This window comes from Orbicella franksi, chromosome 13, assembly GCF_964199315.1.
Source record: "Orbicella franksi chromosome 13, jaOrbFran1.1, whole genome shotgun sequence".
Classification (NCBI taxonomy): Eukaryota; Metazoa; Cnidaria; class Anthozoa; order Scleractinia; family Merulinidae; genus Orbicella; species Orbicella franksi.
The window spans coordinates 3,127,919-3,150,144 of record NC_138157.1 but is presented as its reverse complement, the minus strand read 5'-3'; the positions used below and the strand labels follow the sequence as shown (position 1 = coordinate 3,150,144).

At 40.5% G+C, this 22,226-nt stretch overlaps 2 protein-coding genes across 7 annotated transcripts in view; one reads left to right on the top strand and one right to left on the bottom strand.

Moving 5' to 3' along the window:
- The window catches only part of LOC145466391 (uncharacterized), a 343,779-nt gene that overhangs the window by 131,868 nt on the left and 189,685 nt on the right, over positions 1 to 22,226 (top strand). The gene's annotated exons all lie outside the window — the stretch shown is intronic.
- The window catches only part of LOC145466341 (uncharacterized), a 71,030-nt gene continuing 49,750 nt past the window's right edge, over positions 947 to 22,226 (bottom strand). For 3 of the 6 annotated variants that reach the window (XM_081450055.1, XM_081450053.1, XM_081450056.1), the window contains 19 exons: positions 21,592 to 22,043; positions 20,761 to 21,058; positions 20,028 to 20,321; positions 18,313 to 18,477; positions 17,718 to 17,926; positions 17,320 to 17,608; positions 16,690 to 16,992; positions 16,367 to 16,510; positions 15,526 to 15,816; positions 14,532 to 14,688; positions 13,930 to 14,032; positions 12,557 to 12,719; positions 12,334 to 12,426; positions 11,659 to 11,760; positions 10,884 to 10,979; positions 10,326 to 10,418; positions 9,638 to 9,817; positions 2,974 to 3,153; positions 947 to 2,443 (listed from right to left, as the gene is read on the bottom strand). In XM_081450055.1, the coding sequence (XP_081306181.1) occupies positions 2,331 to 2,443; positions 2,974 to 3,153; positions 9,638 to 9,817; positions 10,326 to 10,418; positions 10,884 to 10,979; positions 11,659 to 11,760; positions 12,334 to 12,426; positions 12,557 to 12,719; positions 13,930 to 14,032; positions 14,532 to 14,688; positions 15,526 to 15,816; positions 16,367 to 16,510; positions 16,690 to 16,992; positions 17,320 to 17,608; positions 17,718 to 17,926; positions 18,313 to 18,477; positions 20,028 to 20,321; positions 20,761 to 21,058; positions 21,592 to 22,043 (3,725 nt within the window). In that variant the 3' untranslated portion in view covers positions 947 to 2,330. Of the gene's footprint in view, positions 2,444 to 2,973; positions 3,154 to 5,519; positions 9,818 to 10,325; positions 10,419 to 10,883; positions 10,980 to 11,658; positions 11,761 to 12,333; positions 12,427 to 12,556; positions 12,720 to 13,929; positions 14,033 to 14,531; positions 14,689 to 15,525; positions 15,817 to 16,366; positions 16,511 to 16,689; positions 16,993 to 17,319; positions 17,609 to 17,717; positions 17,927 to 18,312; positions 18,478 to 20,027; positions 20,322 to 20,760; positions 21,059 to 21,591; positions 22,044 to 22,226 lie in introns of those variants that run through there. The other 3 variants (XM_081450052.1, XM_081450054.1, XR_014041869.1) reach the window with 2 other exon arrangements.

Genomic DNA, 22,226 nt, shown 5'->3' with positions numbered 1-22,226 from the left:
ACGGAGCCTTTTAATACAATTTCAACGACCGCCGGTACCGGAGGTAACTTAATACAACTCACCAACTCTCCTGAAGACAAATTGGCGGCTGAACGTTATCATAGGCTTTTATACCCGTAGCGGCTGGGGCTGCTTTGTTTGTTTAATTTTTAATTTTAGTCTAAATGCAAATTTTAGCACAAATTGTTTGGTGGCTCATGTTTACCTGGCGCTGTCTTTATTTCTGATTTTTCTTAGGAAAAAACAAACAAACAAACAAACAAACAAACAAACCAATAAACAAACCAACAAACTAACCAACCAACCAACAAACAAACAACGAAAATGAAGGTCAATAGAATAAATTTGAGAGGGAACTATGAAATGTGCTGGAATCAGAAAAACGTCTGCAGTAAAATCACGGGGTGAAATGTCTACGGTTTCCGGGTTGTTTGGAAAGTCCTGGAAAGCTCACAGTGTGTGTCCAGATAAGGGTGTCAAACTGTTTCACAATTCCATCGATTAGGTTCATGGTGCTTTTTCCATATTTAGAAGGCCAAAAGTAATTCCAGATTAGAGATATAAATATTCTTTCTTACCCAGTCATTTTAAGAGCGGGGAAGTTGAGATTAGCGACACGATCAGAGACAGACAGCACGTTTCCAGTTCCTACGTTCCTGTATGTTCAGAACATACAGGTGCCAATCTTAGGGAGCCGAGACAGAAGGCTTAGATGAAAGCCATCCTTAACAGAGTGAAGCTGTTAGAGTAGGAAAAAAAAAATATTGTTCGAGTCTCTCGGTATTCAGCTATTACATTTAGTAGGGAAGATGTATCTGAGTCCGTTATGAATCGTTTATACACTTTACGAAAATCAGTATATTTTTCATGCTCAGGCAAGATATTCCAATTTTTCTTTGCACTTTTGGCCAAAAAATACTCTTATGTACGTTCTTAGATTACAGAGTATAGTATGGAACTATTAAATGAGACCAGGAATTGATCTATTGAGTAGAACTGTATGGTGTCTCTATCGTGTTATCGTGGATGGCACAATGGCTAGTATTTCGGTTGGTACAGATCATGTTCCCAGTTACAACAGGAATGCAAATTCAGGAGACTCGAGAGGACCAAATTCGTGTTTCCAGGGAGGTATCTGCCGCTAAGCTGTGACCCATTCACAGGATAGTTCGAGAATTTTTTTTGAGGGGAGGGGACGGATGTATACAGGCTATGAAACGGGAAGAAACTCGTAATATGACATGGTTTGCCGCACGAAAAGGACTGCAAACAAGGACTTGAGGGGCAAGCAGTTAAATCTGAAATGAGGTTTTATTTATTTAGTATTCCAGGTGACCGGCTTTACTCTATATAAAACTGACAATAACACAGACTACAAAGCTACACTCAAACGTAACGAGAGGAGGACCATATTAAGTAAAATTCAAAACATTTTTTCACTTTTTCAGTGCTCTACTAACTTTTCTGTTTTAAGATTCCTTTTTTTTTTTTAACCCTTTCAGTCCACAGTTTCACCGTTCTGTGCCAAATTGGATTAGGCTGGCGAGTCATAACAGGCAAGTCTTCGTGTAACGCTAAATTCTCCTTGGCTATATCATACACATGTATGAGTGTCGGTAAGAAGAACTTAGGTGTAAAGGTTTGGACTTGAAGGGCTAAACTTAAATGTACAAAATCGAGTTCGACGCAACTCAGCGATACATACAATACTAAAAGTCTTCTATTTTTCTTTCCAAAATCAAAATAACTCCCACGCCGATCTTTAATTCAAGATAAGATAACTTATTTGAGGAACAAAACACCAAGAGAACGGCCTGTTCAATAATACACGTATACGCATATTGTAAGCTTACGGCTAGTCTTTAAAAGAGCGACGATTGTTTCGTATAACATCGGAAAACACGAGGATTGATTGAAAAGTAAGCTGTACGGGTGACAGTTGCTAACTGACCTTAAAATCTGTGCTATGCTTTTCCTTTTCAAGTTCATTACTCTGAGAAAAATGTGATCGGTGCAAAGGTGGATAATCACATATTTTCGCTGTGAAATCAAATGAATCGAGTATGGGGTAGACTATAATGAATGAAGGTAACATTTCTTTACTGGAATGAAACTCACACCGTTTCGAGTTCGCGGAATAACACTTGCACCACGAATTAATTGTAATCATGGAAAGTCATTCGCCAGTGCGGTTTGAAAGTACCCTTAACTGAGAAGCAAACTAACATTCTTATGGATAGAGTCTGGCAATGCTGGTGTCAAGAAAGAATTTGCTGTCATCCATTCTAAGACTTGTATGTATCTCACTCTTCTAATGTACAGTTCGTTTCTCATCTCGCAGACTGTCTTGCAATGTCGTGTAATCTCTGAACTATCGTTTTATAATGGCCATTCGTCCTGGACGCATGGGTTCTGTTGGAATCTTCACGCTTCCGTCTTGCATCTGAAAAACGACGACAACATGGTTAGACCACAATGCTGGCAATAGGAAAAACAATCATCACCACACTTGTTGCGAATACAGCCGTCACAGCTCTGTTCCACGCAGCCTGCGAGAGGAGAATACAATCGCAGGCAGAGTACTGTACCTGCGTTCTCCTCTCCAACGCAAGCGAATTATATCACTCACAACACTCGCACGTTCCTACGGTTTGTGTTATTAGAAAAGTTCTGTGTTACCCTGTAAATATAGTCTATTGAAAATACACTGAACATTCCAGAATGCCTGGACGAAAGTAAGATCTAGTGAGTCCAGAATGCTTGAACGGAAGCGAGAGAACTTTGCATGAATTTCTAAGCGCACGTCGTTGTCGGTAATACTAGTTCCTTACTAAACAACTGATTGAGCGCGTCTAAGAAAAATCTCTGATCAATGTTCACTTCCTTTACAACAGCATCTTAACGCCGCAAACGTAAAGAAAGTTAAACTGCATTAAAAAAAGAAAAAATTCCTGTAGCTGTTCAGTTACTTACTTGGAGCAACACAAGCATCCTGGCAGAGTTGTATGCTATCAAACTTGTTGTCGTTACCGAGGCAGCTGTAGTATTTAAACGCCTCGCACATGTTAGTGCCAGGGTTGAAATAATACTTTAAAACTTCTGTCCCACATTTATCACTTTTCCAGACACTCGAGCAGATGGGAGCACCGCCACCTGTGCAGAGAAAACATGCGTTAGACGACCAACTCTAATATCCTTCCCTCAGCGCCGTTTACCACCGTACCGTTCAACCCCCACCATGGACCTTATATCACAAATTCGATTTAAACATATAAGGGCAAAAAAAAGAAGCTTCAAATCAGTCACACACTAAGGATTCATTCGCAAACTTTGAACATTAAATGAAAACAGTTCGTTTTTTTTTTCTTTTTTAATAGTAACCTATACTGAGACTGAACTGAACATAAATACAACAGTTATGGAACTAGAAGTATGGCGAGAACTATAATAGTATTGACCTGCATTCGCATCTTTAAGAACTCTATTGTGAAAGAACCATAAACAGTAGAGGTTTTAATGCTGTGCGAGAATAAATAATATAAATGAGCGTGGAGGAGCCTTTATTACGAGGGCTAACTGTCTTTACTACCGACTGGGCTTCGCCGAGGAATGAGGAATTATTCAAGGCCACTTATCATTGCTGTTCACAAATTTTATTTGGAAGAACCGTTCATTTTAAGTCGGGAGAAGCCAGCTGTGGGCTAACCCCGTTTGAGAGCAGTCTAGACAACTGCATTAATCATTTATTATGAGCGGGAAATGTACGCAGTTGAGTTAATTAATTAACAAGAAGGAGTGGATCAGATTAATTTCGCAATATTTGATCCAAATATGTCAGTCAAGAGTGGTCTGCTATGAAGAGTAAAGTGCTATAACGTACATCGCGGGCGGTTTATTCCGGTTTATTGAAAGTTAATCTTGAAAAGTCCGGGCATAAGATCGTGAATTTGTTTATCGTGTTCCGGCTCTAAAAAAGAGCGACTTCCGTACGTCTTGGAAAGATGCTCACATAAGATGATTACATACCATGTATTGACCAGAGATTAGCGCTGTGTACATCCGAGAGATATAGTCTTGTGTAAATGGGTATGAGTTACCTCATGGTTCATTGATTACAGCAAGAACGTGCAGTGCGCTCGTGAGATACGGCACGGTTGTTAAACGGGAAACAAGTAGACAGTGTTTGGCGTAGGCGAAGTGATACAACCAGGTATTAAAGAAAGGAAAGTCGAGATCGAGCTCGTTATCAAATGTATTGAATTATCGAAAGTTAACTTTCGAAAGAACTGTTGAAACTTTCTTTGGTTTCCAGCTGTTTGACGTATCTGATCTGTTCCCTAGCACCCCTTTTCAACGTTGTCACCCCCCCCCCCCCTGAGAAACAGAATCTCTTCTGCTTGTACAGATCAGCCGAATCACCAATCTCGCATGCAGTTACAGTTTATAATTTATGAAATGACTTTAAAATTGCATTTAAAAAAATGAATGACGAATTTCATTTCACATTTGATTTGGAAATTTTCGCTTTCCCAAGGTGAAATATTGCGTCAGTCACCACAAATTATAATATAAACTGTCGCTCCAAAATAAGCAAATGACCAGCGAATACTAATGTTCATTATCAGTCATAAAAGTCTTACGTGGCTAATTGTCAATCTGTACAGTTCTCAACATTACTGAAATACCCTCGATACCGTATAAAATATATAAACATAGTGGAATTTTTTACTTTCGCACTAATGAGTAATTTTGGAATTCTGGACGTCCTTTATACTCGAATGGGTGATGAACTATTTTTACTGATCAGTCACGAGTGTCGCGACATGAAAAGTATTACATTTACACACAGATGTCAACGCAAGCAGACGAAAAATCCTTCCTAGCGTGATAAATTTCCTCAAACGAAATTGAATAGAACACAGTCCTTAGCAATTTTAATACATGCATTGACATTGTTTGAAGGGTGAATACAGTATATTACGCAAGGTACTTGAACTGAAAGAAAGAAACGCCAGCGATTTGAACAGACGTCAGGTAAAGTTACTCCCAAATGCAAATCAGTTTGCGAATAATTAGGACTTCCACTTCTAGGACCTTCTAGAGAAAAACATGTTCCTCTCGCAATAAAGTAACATTAGAACTCAGAAAATTAAATTTGAGCTATGTAATATAAAGTAGCAGACTATCCGAAATACGCTATAAATCATTTGCAGTAACTTCAACTAAGGCGTATATGGAATAAGAAACAAGGGAACAATATTTATAAGATTGTGCAAACAAACACTTCTGAAAGACACCGGCGGAATACTAATTATTCGAGAGACACTTTATCCTTTGTTAAGACTTACTCAAACATCACGTTGTACATGTATTTTACGACACAGGAAAAGAGCAATAAGAAAATAACAACGAACAGAAAAGTAAGGAGAAAAATTTCAAACAGAGGAGCACAAAATCAGGTATACTGCTTTTTAACCGCGACTTATTAACATACACATGATATTTATTGACCGATTTACTTTTTTGTTTCGGTGAGTACGTGCTTCAGACACAAAGAAAAGCCCAGTAGTTCGTATTGTTATGTCTAACTTTGAACTCTGGGGTATTTAAATATATTGAAGGCGATCGCTTACGCCCGAAACAAGCATTTCAAGGGCCTGTGCATATCTACCTTAAACATTTACTTTTCACCTCAAAAATGTTAAGAACAGTTAATGCCAGTGTAATATAAAAACAGACGTGACCACAATGCCACATTATAAGTTTAAATATGACCTTGTCTTTGTGTTCTTTCTCCGCGATTATTTGTATTCAGGTCGTGGCATATCGCACGTTTTCTCGCCCAGCATGGCTCTCACGTGCTCAACATGACTTTTGATCGATATGGTTTTGACTCAGCTGGTTTACAAAGACGAATTCAACAAACTGGTCGTCCTGAGATGTCTTTTCACGGTGACAACATCACGTTTAGAACTAGAACACCTGGTGAAGACCTTGACTAAGGGTTTTGTCTTTTGGTTGCTCTTTTTCCAAAAAAATGAAAACCAAATACAATGTTGAAAAAAAAAAAAAAAAAAAAAAAAAAATTAAAAATGGTGAACAACTTCACGATGTTTCCCAACTTTCCCAGTGTATGTACAGAGTAGTAATAGAGAACGAATGTTTCTCGGTTCAGTCTCGAAAATGTTACGAGAGTGGGAAATACACTACTAAAACACAAGCACAAATTAAACTGATTTTAGCATTTGCCCATCTGCAGCGCGATAAAGACAGCGTCAACACTACGCCGGAGAAATTTGAAAACGCAGCTCTTTTTCTACGGTTGGTCCTACCGTCCACATTAATCCGTCATGAAAACGGAGCTTTTCGAAAACGTTCTTCAAAACGCTCTGTGATCATTTTGTTAGCGAACGGGACTTTGGGCGCGATGCCCAACGAGTTTGCCAAGCAGAAAGGTCTCTGATGAGTCCCTTGGCCGGGACGAAACGAGCTGCGTAAGACTAGCCACGAACAATGCATTATCGCTCTTCAAACCGCAGGAATTTGAAAACGCCGGCTTTTCGTTTCCGTGTGGACGGTAAACATTTTGAAAACGGAGCTTTTCGAAAGCGATGGCGTCACGATAATCATGCGATTTCCCTAACTAAGGTTTCCTTAAAAAACAAATTCAAAATGACCGACGATTGTTGCGTTTTTAAATTTCTCCGGCGTTGTGTGGACGGAGCCAAAGATCCGCGTCAAAGGTACTTCATTTACTCCTACTGTTGTCAAGAAAACAAATACATTCCTCAGAAGCTGGTTAAAGTCCTTCTGAAATGACAAGATTCAGTTGCAAGCATCGAAAAATATACATTCATAGCAATATCTGATAGACATTACACCAAAATTTCGAATATCCCATTGTGGTAGATGTACACTTGGTAAGACCGTTATCGTAAAATATTGTTGTTATGTGGTTTCCTGACGTAAAGGAATACTCATTTCTGCCTTTCACGTACAAGAAGGAACGCCAATAAAATGGCATTCATACTTAAGAAAGTTATGTGACGGCGAGGGCGTTTTGTTTTCTTGTCAAGATCTTTTGCTCAAGGCAATATTGGTTCTGAAGTGTTCAGTTCATGGTGTTCATTTGTCAAGAGCGAGGGTCGAAGTCCACGCTGGTTTTCTTCATGTTTTGGTACTTGATATTTCCTACTGGACGATGTTTTGCCTAAGATCGTGTCTGCTCAATAAAATACATCAATAACGAATTTAATTCCATGCAACATCCACAGTTACTAACAAGTGTTTCACATTTTGCTATTTTCTACCCTAAGATGTTTTGCGTAAAATACTCTACTCAATAAAACATCATACATGCCAAATTAATTTAATGTCCTTGCCGGTAACGCGCAGTGATTTGAAGCTCCACACTTAACATATTTTAGAGCGCGTTCTGTTTTTACGTAGGTACAAACGAAATAGAAAGGAAAAGCAGGTAAATCTTACAAGGTGAGAACTACATTGATGCGACCTTGTTGGGAAAGTACAATTAAATTTCGGACGAAGGTAAAAATATGGTACAATTGTCATTAAAAACGTAACGTTTCTCTGAATATTGAACTGCCAAAGAAACAAACCACTAACATAAGCACACCATTCATGCACTCACACAAAACGAAATTAGCTTTGGAATGTTATCATGTCCACGGGACGAGCAGAAATAATAATAATAAAAAATATAACGATCAAACTCCAAAACTGATCTACTCAACAAACCCATTTCAAAAGGCATATCTCATCAATAAACGAAAAAAACAAAGAAGAAGACATTATATTTATCTATGTTTCAAGCTCTCAATGTTTCAGATGATATATTCCTATGCTAATATACCAAGATAATATACAATATTGCCGGCGGTCTTAATTCCAACATTGCGTTTTGACCACACGTAGGCAATTGCTTACAAGAATAACTCTTAGGCAAAACGTACAGAAAAAACTGGTTATAAACGAATGTAAACATACCATGATTAAATTTTGAACTTTTAAATTTTGCTTGAACATCTGTTTAAATATATAAAACGCGAGATCAAGGCAGAACGTGATCGACCAACTTGGTTTTAATTTAAAATGATGACCTTGTATTTTTACTAAAAATCATGAGACATCGCACGTTTTCCGCAAAGACAATTCTTTCTTTTCGTGATGACATGGAAGGTAGATTATAATGCTGACCACAGACAAAGAATATAGTGTTTTAATCCATAGTAATATCAAATTCACAACCCTGCACGTCAAATGCAGGATTAGTCCGATAAGCGTCTCGGATAAAATGATAGTCAAGGACCTCATGTAGTCACGAAACATGCGTATAACCGGCAAATTTAACTTTGAGCCAGGAAGTCTGCCATGCAATAAAACAGTCGTAAAATACGAAGGTGGACCGGGGGTAGGAATTGAGGTTATCCTGGCGCAATCGACACGGTGTAGATTCTCAACCTCTTCGTGTACTTGTTAAAATTAATAAATACATCTGGCTTCATTGCTCTTTTTCCCACTGGATCCAAGACTACTTTGGGTCCTGAAAACATCACGCACTGGTTTCCGTTTGCTGTAGAGCCGTGAGATGGGGCATGGGCATACAAGAAACATACAAAGTCGTGAGACACAGCATGGATACCCGGGCACGTAACACATGGAAAACTGACAATGTTATTTTTTATAACTTGAAATATTTTGGTTGTTTTTATTCAAAACCACAGAGTGAATCTACCACAACAAGCCCATAATTGACACGTAGGTTACCTACTCCGCCTGCCGTGGGGGTTGCGTTTCAAAACAACCCAGTGAATTATACCAGCAGGTGTGTATTTTTCTCTAGCAGGTTCAACGAAGCTTAGCCCGCCTTTTAAGCGCAAAGCATATAAATATAGGACGCGAGTTACGGGAGCGCGCGAGATGTTGGGCGCCCAAGAGTTACAGGGTGCGCGCGTGTTGTAGAGCACACGCGAGTTGCAGGGCGTACGCGTGTTGTAGTGCACCCACGAATTGCAGGTCAAGCGCGTTTGCAGAACGCGCGGGAGAGACGCGTATTATCCTCCAATGGGAAGGAAGAAGAAATGCAGTCTAACAGAAAAATTACCGGAAAAAGGTTGCAAGCATAAAAACTACTCGTCAACTCATACATTCAAACAAACCAAACATATTAAAATAATAAAAAAAAAAACAAGGAAAAAAATAAAACAAAACAAAACAAAAAAGTAAACAAACTGAACAAAATGAATGCCCATTCAATTGAAAGCAACTGAGCAATACTTTTATGCGGAACTGTTCAATATATAAGTATGCTGTACATGGTGGTTGTAACATTTAATTTTGTGTAAAAAATCCTAGTGTGTGTTCGTTCAAATAAAGGTCTGCTTGTTGTTCATTTCTTATATGCTCAGCTCAGCTTAGCCCCGGCCAACGAAAGACAACTGAAGCATCACATGTTTTCGATCAAAAATTGTGTTAAACTGAATGATAATAACGAACAATCACGGGAAAACTGCATGGGAATGGGAACAGGCCTGTTAGTCAAAACAAATGCGCAACCTGCTCATGTGATTTAAACATGTCGTAACCTAACAAATCATGTACATGTTAAACAACCTACCACAAATGTTTTCACATTCCGCAAAGCTCGATGAACTGTTTTTCACGGAGCAACTGCTCTGTATGTCCGTTAAATAATTAACACAAGCCTGTGTCAGGCTCATTTTCTTGGCTGGAGTCAGAGCATCTTGTAGGTCCCCTAAACACGGGCCATTATCTGGGGGAAGCGCGCACAGGCTCCCTGAAAAAAGGCCACTGGGTTAGCAAGAGTTTCATCCGAGGGAAAGGGGGAGGGGAGGGAGGGGAGGGAGGGGAGGGAGGGGAGGGAGGGGCCGTGCTCAAGAAAAAAAGCTGACCAGGTCTGAAATGTGGTTCTCAATTTTGTCTTTTTGCCTAAAATAAGGTGTCATTCTGTTGTGCTGTCTAAAATGGAGTGTGCTTTGAGATACAAAGGCAACTTGACCTCCATAGCTAGAAACATCGAAAATGAGAGTTCTTTACAGCAATATAGCTGTTCTTTTTCCAGGAATAACACAAATTGAATATTACGGAGTAATAGTCATTATTATTCATATTTTCTTTCCCTTGGTCGATTACCAATGGAACCTTCCTGATTCTTTTAGGAAAAACACAAGTTCTTCGAAGAATACTTTAATGAACTTTTTATGAGTTCCCTAATAACACAATATACATTGTAACAGTCTTCACTTTGAGTGCAAACAAAAGATGTGTTCTTATAAATGACTTACCAATTCTACAAGTTGGGCCTGAGTAGCCAAGAGCGCATTGACAAGTACCATTGTTACAAGTTCCACCATTTAGACAGTCTGGCACACAGGCAGCTAAGTGAAATTAGAAACAATGTAAACTCAGGTGAAGGCTGAATACCTAATAGGTAATGAAAATCTTATGCATTGGATCCACAACCAAAATTACGAAAACATTTAATGTTTCTTTTTTTTCAACACACCAGACCGCAAGAAAAGACCTGACATTTTCCAGCTCAAGTCAAAATATTTATTCTCGTTAACTTTCTTTAAAATCCATACGGAGAACTCGGTGATACATCAATACCTTCACTGATTATTTTTGGGAATTCTCGACACCTCTCTGCTCGAACACGTGGTGATATTTTTAAGTACCTTGGCGCACACAATTTCTGAGAGGTTTTTGTTCATCGTCCGTGGAAATAAAATAGGAGGAGAAAAATCGTGAATTACAGCGATTTCTTTAGAGTTCTATTCCGTAGCGACTGTAGTAATGACAAACTCAAGTTGTATGGGTTCATAAAACCAGTATTAACTTACATATCTCGCATCTTTTGCCACTGTACCCTGGAGGGCAAGTACAACTCTCTGGTTCAGTACATTCACCATTGTGGACACAGTAGTTATCACAGATAGCTGTGAAAAGAAATGAACAATTAGTGCGAATTTACTGCAACCAGTTACCACTGCCAAGCACCGCCTAGCTGTCCTCATGGCGAATGATATGTTCTGGGAAGATATGTTTTACCGTAAAGCCCTGTCCAAACGGGAAATGTTTGGGAATCAAACACGATCAAACATTGTTTGGTGACCAAACATTTTGCTCGTTCAAACATCTTTGATACCGTTTGACCCCTCAGTTCAACATCAACCTGTCCGGTCACCAAACAATGTTTGACCGTGTTTGATCGCCAAACATTTTCCCTTTGGACAAGGCTTAAGACCACTTTCAAAAGTAAGCTGCATGAATGGCGAAGGTATACGGCAATAAGGCGTGGATCGAGATGAGATTTCCACCCTGTAAGGTTGAGACTTTGATTGATCCTCATCGTCATAAATGGTCCGTTCAGTATTCCTAAAGTTATTTCACTGCAAACTGAAGTGTCTTCCTAGTCTGCATGAGGTTATATCATTACTGTTATTAGAAATTGGACAAGGAAAAATGATTGCTTCAAATGTAGTTTGGTCATTATCATCTGTGCTGCCGTTTCATCTATTTTCCACGAGATGTCAGTTTTCCAGGTTCGTCTCACATCTTGTCCGCTGTCTAGTACGAAAACTAGACCTCGCCAGATACAAGGGGAACTAAACTTACGTGCTTGACATAATGAGCCTGTATAACCCTTTGGGCAAGTGCAGTTGTTGAAGCCGGGATCAGAGCATTGACCTCCATTAAAACAGGACACGGAACATACAGCTAAAGAGAGAAGAAAAATGAGAACAGGTTGAAAACAAAATGGTTAGCCAAATAGTATATCATTACTGTTTAGGACTTTGAAAACGTAGCTTTTCGAAAACGATGTGGTCACGATGATCCCGTGATTTCCCTGCCGGAGTTTCACTCAAACACAAATCCAAAATGACCGGTGATTGCTGCGTTTTCAAATTCCTCCGGTGTAGTGTGCACGGAAAACATTTGATGCGTTTTCAGAGTGAAACCTCCGTTTTCAAATTCCTCGGGGGTAGCGTGGACGGGGCTAAGACGATGGAATTGGTTTAAAATAGCCATCTTGTCTAATAGCAATATAACATACAAAGGAATCATATGTAAAATGTGCTTTGCGTTTGAAGGAAAGAAACGCACATTGCAGTTATGTTTAGCCTCACTTACAGCAAAAAAACATATGTTTTGTTTTGTTCGGCCAACTGCGTTAGTTAAGTGTGTTGTGATTGGTTAACTTTGCTTGTGTTTTTGAAAGTGTACGCTCCCGTGTACGCTTTACATACAAGGAGAGGTAGACGACAAACGAATGAACAATTAAATTTTTACCGTTTTCACAATGTTCCCCCTCGTAATTCAAAGGACAAATACACTGTCCCTGTACACATGTTCCACCATGTTGGCATTGCTCGGCACAATCACCTGAGAAAAGAGAAGAAAAGCGTGACACACTCTGTGACAAACTCAAGAAGATTGCGTTACAGTTGCAAGAAAATTGTGTTACATTTAACCCCACAAGAATTTCGAACGAGAATGGAGCTCTGTTACTCACTTAGACCAAATGGGTTTGGTTTAACTGGAGGTTTTATAGGCTCGTCGTGGAAGCCATTCGAAGAGAGAGCATATTCCGCTTGTGCGAAGACACCCTCTTTTGCGTCTATCCAGTCCTTTACAGGAAAGTCGAACATTTTTCCTTTCATATCCTTGACAGAAATCTGAAAAAAAAGAAAAGAAATAATGAACAAAATATTGGGCTCAAAAGAACAGTGTAGCGACGAAACCTTGTAAAAAACGGAAAAGGAACCGAGCAGGACTTTCATGTTGTGTAAAAGGCGTTTCTAACTTTTGTCAAGGAAACTCTCAAATAAAAACTACTGAGCAGTGGTACGTTATTTTGCCGTACAAGCTGGGTCTAACTTTCCATTCTGTGTACGACTTTCTAGTGTGTCACTTTTCAAATAAAAGCTATTGAACACTTGTCAACATTTTGGAGTTGTTCGGCCAGTCAAGGCTGTGTTAACAGTCTAGTACGTATCAAGAAAACCGGCTCAACAAATTTAAACGATCAGAGAGACTGAATGGAAGACAAATTCTCCCGAGGGGAGATGGTACTGGTATAATCCTGTCGGTGCAAATAGTTGCGGTGGGGTGGCTTGTGGGGTGGCGGTTGTACTCATGTATTTAAAAGTGAAAGTAAAAGCTGCCGACAAGTAAGGCATGTTCTTGCTTTAAAATTGCTCTAACCTGGTAAACTCACCATGCGCGGGAGTGAAAGTGAAGTTCGCATCCGGCTAGATTGCGAACAGGCTCTCTTTTGCTCTAAAACCCATAAGATCAGTGTAGGATGAACGCGAAAATAGCGAGCGCGATAATCGAGCGGTAAAAGCCGCTTGCCTCGCGCTCCCGCTGTTCCCGCGTTCAACCCACGGATTGAAAAGCAGGAGGAGAGACTGCTTTCAGTAGAGCATTCGGCCAGAGATTAATAGCTCTTAACAGCGCTTCGAAGCTCGCGCATCTTTTCGCCGACCAATTGATGTCCACAGTGATTTCCAGCGGAAAGAAATTAGGAAACAAATATCCCACTAATTAAAATTACAGACGCGATGTTTTGGGTAGCGTTTCTGCGCTCTTTAATAATTTTCGCTTTACTCTCAACGTATTTTTTGTGAATCACGACTCCACCGTTCTAGAATTGTTTACTAAAATTCAGTTCATTCAAGTGCAGCTTAATTGTTGTGCCGAAAGTTTTCCGAACGACGGCGTCGATTTTGGCTTGGCTTCGGACGAAGTCCCTCAGGGCTACCAAGAACAAAAGGCTATTCATTTTTGCTCAAAGTGAGATGTTGAGCCGGAACAACAGACCATTTCTTGATACGAAATGATACTCTGCCTCACTCAGCGTGAGATCTGGAATGTAAGAGTCACCTTTTCTAAGAACCACTTCTTTGTTTGACCAGTATTGTACAACTCTACAAACACTTTGGTGATTAAACCGATGTCTGAAGCTGCTACTCGGAAGGCGTCGGTCCTGAAAAAATGCAACACAAAATAATAGTCATAATCTAGCTAGCGCCTATTTACCTTCATGTTACAGTGCTGCGCGTCTCACCGTTGCTACTAGGAAAGTTTTTGATTAGTTTTTGCCTTTTTTTCGTTTCAAAAGGCCAATGAAACTGCGACACATTGCCGCCAGTTTTAAACGTTCGCAGGTTGAAATTCCCACGAGAGTGAAAAGTGACTCGACAATTCAACTGACGTCACAAATTAACATCTCCGCCCTCGACAGTTCCCATGTTTGATTGGCCGAATGAAATGGAAGCCAGCAAAAAGTTCTCAAAACGCTTGTCATAAAGAGTCAGAATTTAGTCAAAAGCTTTCTCAAATGGCCCCGGCACGTTGCATAGCGCTGTAACTGACATAAAAAAATAACGTATTCTGATAATAAGCGTTTCTTTTGTACAAAAGTTGACTAAAACTTAAAGCAATGTGGATAATTCAATTCACGTCGCAACCGAACATTTACTTACTGTCCAGTCTTGAAGTGTCTTGTTCCAGCGGGAAGATTGGAGGTCAGCGGTATCTTGTCGGTGGACCCCCGATCACCTGTAAGACGGACAAACACCTTCCCGTCCGTACCCGCCTGGTATTTATTCCCTGTCTTGGTTGAGATTGTGTAGTAGTACGCTAAATGGAAATAAAGAATTGAGAGGATGATGTAAAAGAAACGAATAATGTTTTTTTTTTTTTTCAGTCCCTTGCCAGGTTCCTGACGTTTGAACGGAAAACTCGGTATACAATTAACCAATTTGTGATCCGAGCTAACCATAAATTCTCTACTGATTACCAAACTCTTCTTATAGCCTTAAATCTGGCAAGGTTAATCAGGACCATTCTGGTCAGTTGACCTTCTGCTGTCTGCTTAGTCATCGTTTTTATAGCGTGAATTTTATGTCGTAACGCTATGAGAACCAATCAGACATGTTTATCGAATACGACCTTGCATTGAAGTTAATGTATATACAGTGGAACCTCTCCATAACGGCCACCTTGGGGACAGAGGAAACTGGCCTTTGTAGAGAGGTGGCTGTTATGGGGAGTTAGGGGTGTAATATTACACCTGTTTTTTTCGGGGGTACAACATTTTTATATTTAAAAAATGCCTACTGTTGCATAAAAATACCTAACACAATCAAATATATCAGTAAAACAGAAATCAAACAGAAACAAAGACCAACGACGCGCAGAACGGATCAAGTATCCTGACCTTTTACAATATAACATGGGGTTTTGTATACACTGTTCTTCATTGGCCGTTGTGGAAACGTTACTTTGGTAGTTTGGGACGCGTTTTGTTGGCCTTTGCCGTTGTAGTGGAGAGGTGGCTGTTGTAGAGAGGCTAAAATCCGCCGGCACGAAAAAAAGTGACCGTTGTCGGGAGGTGGCCGTTAGTGGAGCTTCTACTGCAATACGTCACGTATTGTGGCATATTTTCTTCAGTGTCAGCTCTAACACAAAACTTACGTGGATTTGTGATGGTGACAGGCACAACCTTGTCAGCGTCCAAATCAGGTTTAATGTTCATCACCGGCAAGTCATTCAGGAACAGTGGTTCCTTGAACGGTTTGGAAAGAGCGACAAAGTCCGCCGGCTCCATCTTGAACCTGGAGAACTTCAGCGAGAGAGATTTGCCAGAGGGAATCGCGTTTGTCTTCTTTGTTCCTGGGATCACGATCTCGGCATCTTTTCCAGCGTTGTTTGTGAATTTGACGTAAAAGTAGTACACTGACTCGTTGAGCGTGGACTCTCGACCTGCTGAAAACCAAAAATAGACTTAGTTGTGGGTTAGTTTCTAATCGCTTTATACGTCAATGGGAATCGAAACACTTAATTGGTCACCAATTTGAAGTTCTTAACATCATCTACAGCGAAAAGAACTAACACTTGAAACATCACCGTTGCAAGTTCTCAGGGCGTGAATAAACCTTACTAACTGAAACGTTGATAATACTGAAACATTGTCAGATGTCGCCTAATTAGCCGAGCACGCAAACGGCGGATTTTATGTCATACATATAAAGAACGAAAGACCGTGTTTGACAACATGATATCCAAGCACCGAGAAGAGAGTTCAAAATACAACGTGTAGCGGAGTATTTTTGACGACCTTCGAGGTGTTTGGATATGTTGTCAAACACTGTCTTGAGAATCAATATGAAATGTCCAAATAATGCATATGATGTGAGCATACGGTATAAAATGAAACTTTTTTACTGTGATAATCAGGCAGGTCAAAATTAACCACTGCCTGCCATTAAGGTTTAAGACACAAAAGCACAGTCGGTCTCTTGTTTCTGGTAATTACCTTGACCAAAGCATGACTTTCTTGTGTCGTCCCAGGTCATGTCGTCTGGACATACCATGGTGTGTGGTTCGCCCTTCTCACAGTGAATGTAGCGAGTGATGTCGGTGGGATCTTTAAACAATCCCTCAGGCTGAAGACAACGGACTGAAACACACAAAAGAACGATAAGAATTATTATATCAAAAATATCACTTTATTAGTTGACTCGGTAAGGGATTTTAAGAAGGTCACCCTTGCCTTCGGTGATTAGCTGTAGACTGGTTAAACCAAATCAAGGTGGTCTTCGGTTGCTAAAGACGACAGTACACTTTTGAAGTACTTACAAGCTGCTGTTATCGTGACGAGCTTGATGTCATCCTTGTTAGGACTGGGTACCACTGTAACAGGACCCTGTTGTCCATTCACGAGAAGCTTGTCCCCAGGCGTCCACGGATTCTCGACTTTAAAATCAATGGGAATGTCATTTTGCTGTCCTTTCTCTTCAAAATTCAAGTCTAACGTCATGTGAGGCTGCACAGTGTATCCCTCGTTCTTGTTCTGTCCTTTGCTGGGGATCACTTTCACTTGCGCACCAGCTTTGTTGTCAAAGCGAACTTTGACGAAACGAGTTGAGGAGGAGGATTCAACTAATAAAAAGAAAAAAACTGTTATGTACTTGATGGCGATGCTTACAGGTGGCTTTATGCCATGACAAACAGACTACAACATTCATAATTATTTCCGGCAACTTCAGTTTTCTCGAGTTCTTTGTGCTGTTATATTGAGTAATCCTGATCAGTAAAGAACCATACTCAGAGGCAAATTCTGTTTATGATTTATAGCTCAGTCTAATCACAAAACGGAGCATTCGGTTGTTCGTTCGCTCGTTCGTTCGTTTATCATTCATTCATAGTTTTTTTTTTTTAAAGTTTGAAGCTCGCAAACTTGAAGAAAGAAAATACACAGAACCTCACCATTGCTGGAGAAGTACAAAAATACATCCTTGGCGCTTTCCGCCGGAACTTCCGCATCAAAGAACTCTAGAGACGAAGCGACCATCCTGGTGTAACCGTACGGCGTCCCTGCCGCATTACGTCCCACAACAAGCCTTGTATATGTATCTTTGTCGTGATCACCTTCTTGAGGCATGTACCCCAGCGCACGGGTGATCTCTGTACCGTTTATATACAACGCCAGACCGTTATCTCGTGCCCAGGTTACCATCACATACTGCCATACATTGAACGAGAAATCTGATTCAACCTGCAAAACAAACAGAAATTGAACAGAAAATTCTCAAAAAATAACATTCAGATAACTTTATAGAAACGAACATAGAGAAATATTGAATCAAGTTTGAGGTTCAACCTACCCGCCATACTTCATCAGGGACGGAAACTACCGCGTATAACTTGCCGTCCTTCACGAAAAGCGTGAAACCGCGTGACTCCTTACTAGAGCCACCGCTGTCCACAATGTAATGAGGCTCGTCCTTGTAGTTTTTAGCTGCATCGTCCAGTTTGAACCTGATGCCGAATGTGAGACCAGCCGTACACTTGTCAGGATTGCTCAAACATTCGCCTGCAATGAAAGGGACAAAAGGGTTGCATAACTATGACGAAGAAAGCCAAGAATCATTTGGCGATGAGGGTTGTTTTCTTTTTTGTTATCATGACTAAGGCATCCAAACTACCTCTCTAATCCTAGGCACATAACTGGCAAAAGAAAGCTGCGATGAACCAGGACATAAACTTAAGGATTCGTCACATTCCTAATTGCTTCATGCTACAAAAACCAGAATTTATCGATATTTTTGTGCTATTTACTACTGCTACAATTGTAATAAACGAGCTACTGCTTTGTCCCGTGTTTTTATTTTCTTGGTTTATAACTAACGTTTCCAATCGCTATAACGGAAAGAAATCTTATCCACTGGATCCGATGCATGTTGAAGTCATTTCACTGACCTTCAAAGTTTCCCATGTCCAGCCAGGAGTCATTGCCGTTTAACAGCAGCCCTCCCTCCAAGGGAACTATAGCCCCGTGGGCCTCAGGGACGGGATCGTCTCCGACAAGGCGACCGTTTTCCACCTTGCGCAGTGGCCACATTTTCTTGTAACGTAACTTCGGTGCTGTGCGTAAAGGAAAACAAAATGGAAAATAGTGTTTGTGTTACCGTGGTAGTTTTATCATGGCTATCACCATGAATAACACAAATTCCAAGCTCCATTATCAAGGGACAATACACAACCTGACTCCAATGACACTCACGGAAAGTTAACAATTTACGCTTTCGCTTTGCTTATTATTATTATTATTATTATTATTATTATTATTATTATTATTATTATTATTATTATTATTATTATTATTATTATTATCGTCCTCACGTAATGTTTGCTTAGAGTCCTTAGGGCCGAGACCAAACCATGGTCCTGGGGCACTAGGGGATAGCCAGTTTTTAGCATGATAGCACCCTCCTCAAAATGTGTGCTGTACCTAGCAAGGTTATCTTTTGTAGTTCACTGATGCTTAATTGGCCGGGAATTCTTCCAAGATAAGTTCCTAGTCCCTTTTTGATAGCTCCAAGTGCCCCAATGATAACTGGTATCGTTTCCGTTCTCATGCCCCACATTCGGCTTGTTTCGATTTCCAAGTCCTTATATTTGGATAGTTTTTCACTGACTTTCACGGATGTGTTTCTGTCTGATGGTACTGCCATGTCAATAAATTTACAGGTTTTCGTTTTGTGGTCTTTAATCACTATATCGGGTCTGTTGGCTGTTATTTTCCTGTCTGTGTGTATTGGCATGTCCCATAATATCGTGACATCCTCGTTTTCTGTAACTGTTTGCGGCTCATGGTCATACCACTTTTCTGATGTCTTTATATTATAGTTGTGACAGACTTTCCAATGTATATACGCGGCTGCTTTATCGTGTCTGTGGGTATATTCTGTTTTCGCAAGTTCAGGACACCCAGACACGATATGGTCAATTGTTTCGTCGTATTTGTTACACATCCTGCATAGGGGGGCTAGTACCGTCTTTGATAATGCTGGCGTGGTATGATCTGGTAGCTAGGCTTTGGTCTTGGGCTGCGATTATGAATCCTTCCGTTTCTGCCTTCAATCCACTGCTTTTGAGCCACTGGTTGGTTTTGTGGTGGTCAACATCTGCCTCCTTTATTCTCTTTGGGTATCTTCCATGTAGGGCTTTGTTCTCCCACTGCTTTGTTAATTTTTCTTGGGTCTTATTTCGTGCCATTTGTTTGGTTCTCTTTGCATATTTGGTGGTTGTTTCTTCTGCTTGTTTATCTGGTATTAATAGGTCTAGTTCTTGTTTGAATTGTTCTGCTTGCCTTTGTATAGAGTACAATTTCTTTCTGCCATCATGTTTTTTTATTATTATTATTATTATTATTATTATTATTATTATTATTATCATCATCATTTATTATTTTTTTTCAAAATCAGTGCAAATTCCACTTTCCATAATACGAGGGTCATTATCTACGACGTCCATTATCAAAACCTGAAATAAAATTTCCTAACTTTTGCCGAGAGATTTTTTAAAAATTAGAAATCAAATTCAAGTTAGAGTCGTCAAAAATCCTTTCAACTTTTCACGCAAACATTTCACGCAAACCTTAAACAAACCGCTTAACACAAACACACACTTACGAGCCACGGTTACGATGAGCGTTTTACAAGGTTTCCTTCCATCTCTGGGCGTCACAGGAAAAGGTTTGTCAAAATCGTTGATCTTCAGATGTGTGAAAGTTTCTTTGTCTTCAGCGATGAAGTAAACCGGTTTGATTGGCGCACCATCAGTTGACATGGACATCAATGTCACCTCCAGGGTCGAGTCAGGCACGATCTCAAACCCCTGGGGATTACCCTTGTCAGGCTTGAGAACAATTGTTCGGCCCACTTCGTTTGTGACGCACAAAGAAGCGTAATAGATTTTAGCAGACACTGCGGAGGAAATGCGCGGAAGGTTAGCAACAAAAATGTTGGACCGAGTTTGAGATTATCTGGTTGCATCAAAACAAAACGGCTGGGCTTATATTTGAAAGGGTGCTGGCATTTGACCTCTCAGCGTGCAAATAGGAATAAAAACACATGATAAAACTCTCTCCTAACGATACGAAACACAATAGACGCTCAACAGTGGCCAAAGGAACATACCTAGTCCCAAAGAGAAACCATAAAGATACAAAAGGCAGTGCAGGGTCTGCAATAAGAGGCTTTGTAAACGGAAGAAATTATATCGTTCGTTCGCTCGTTCGAGATAAATCTAAACATAGAAGGGGATTGTTGGCGGTCAATATCCGGGGGGTTACTGTCGACCAGGCTTATTTTCCTTGCGAAATTTTATGGTATCTAATTATCGTTGCCACTTTTCAAAACTTACATCCACTCCAGAAGAAGATATAGGCCGCGTTGACGTCATCTTGTGACAAACGTCCCGCGAAGGTTGTGAAAGACGCAATATCAACTTTGGCAGGGTGAAACGGACCGTTATTTCCCACCTCTCGACCGATCACAAAGTCGTCCTTGTACGGAGCTACAGTGGTCATAGGGACTGGTTCCCCTGTGGTATTATGAACTCGTAGCTGCGAGTTGTAGAACATTTTCATTCCATCGTGTTTACTCCAAGTAACCATGACGTACACCCAGTCATTCAAAAGTGCACTGGCACTGCTTTCGACCTTTTAATGGAAACAGAACGTATCACAGGACGAGATGTTATTGATTACATGATGTAAGCCGCAGCTTTTACTTATCGCAGTCTCGTGGCTTCTTTGCGGAACTTCTTTCCTTGATGCATGTAGTTATAACATTTTTATTGCGCTAAACGCTGTCTCGGAGCGTGACTTGATCCCTAAAGAATAATCAATGGCGGAACGCTACTAAGTGTGCCAGGTTAGGATCTGCAAGTTACGCCATGTTACATTACGTTACGATCTGTCACGTTGCGTCAAATAGCGTAAAATGGCGTTTGCAATAACATCGTGGAAGAGTAGCAGCCCTCATAAGCTTCTAATTCTATTTGTCGTCATAGTAGAGCAACTGTAGTTGTTTTGGGGTTAGGTGCATTGTTTCCGTTGTTTGTTTTATTGCTCTCGCGAAGGGTTTCAAGCCATTCATGTGAGATCTTGCGAGAGCTACTACCTGACCCTAACACTGACTTAACAGTTAGATTACGAGCTCAGAGGTTCTCTATTATCCCCCCAAAACTTACCATCCATTCCCTATCCGCACTTCTAACTAACGCAAATAATTTGCCTTTCTGCTTGAATAAGGTAAACCCGCGCATGCGTGGGTTGTGAGCACCGGTGTCCACAATATATCGCGGCCCGTCAGACTCATCCGCCTTGTCAAACTTGAGCTTTGTACCAAATGAAAGCCCATTCGTGCACTTCTCTGTGTTTACCACACAGTCGTCCGAAGCGATTTGGGCCAGAGCATGCGACTCCTGTCCATCAAATGCTAAACCTCCTTCTATTATTGTCATTTCTCCGTGTGTTCTCAGATCAGGGTTCCCAGGGATTTCCTGCGTGGAGTGTGGATGCCTTGCGTGGAATATGATGCTGTTTTCTGAGAGTTTGTCGGCTGACGCAGGTTGCAGGCCAGAAAGCCGGCTGTCTTTTGCTAATATCATAGACCAGGAGTGTACTGGCTTGAGTTTAGGCGCTGTGGAGGAAGCAGGGTAAGAGTTTATAAAGCTTGAAAGGAAAATTGTCAAAAATATCCCTTAGAGATGATATTAAAACGATTTTGCATAATAGTAGCCTTGGATGTTTTGGTAGAAGCTTAGTGGATTGAAGCCTGTAGACAGCTGGGTAATGGGCTGAAAGGGGCTGGCAAGATTCAAGC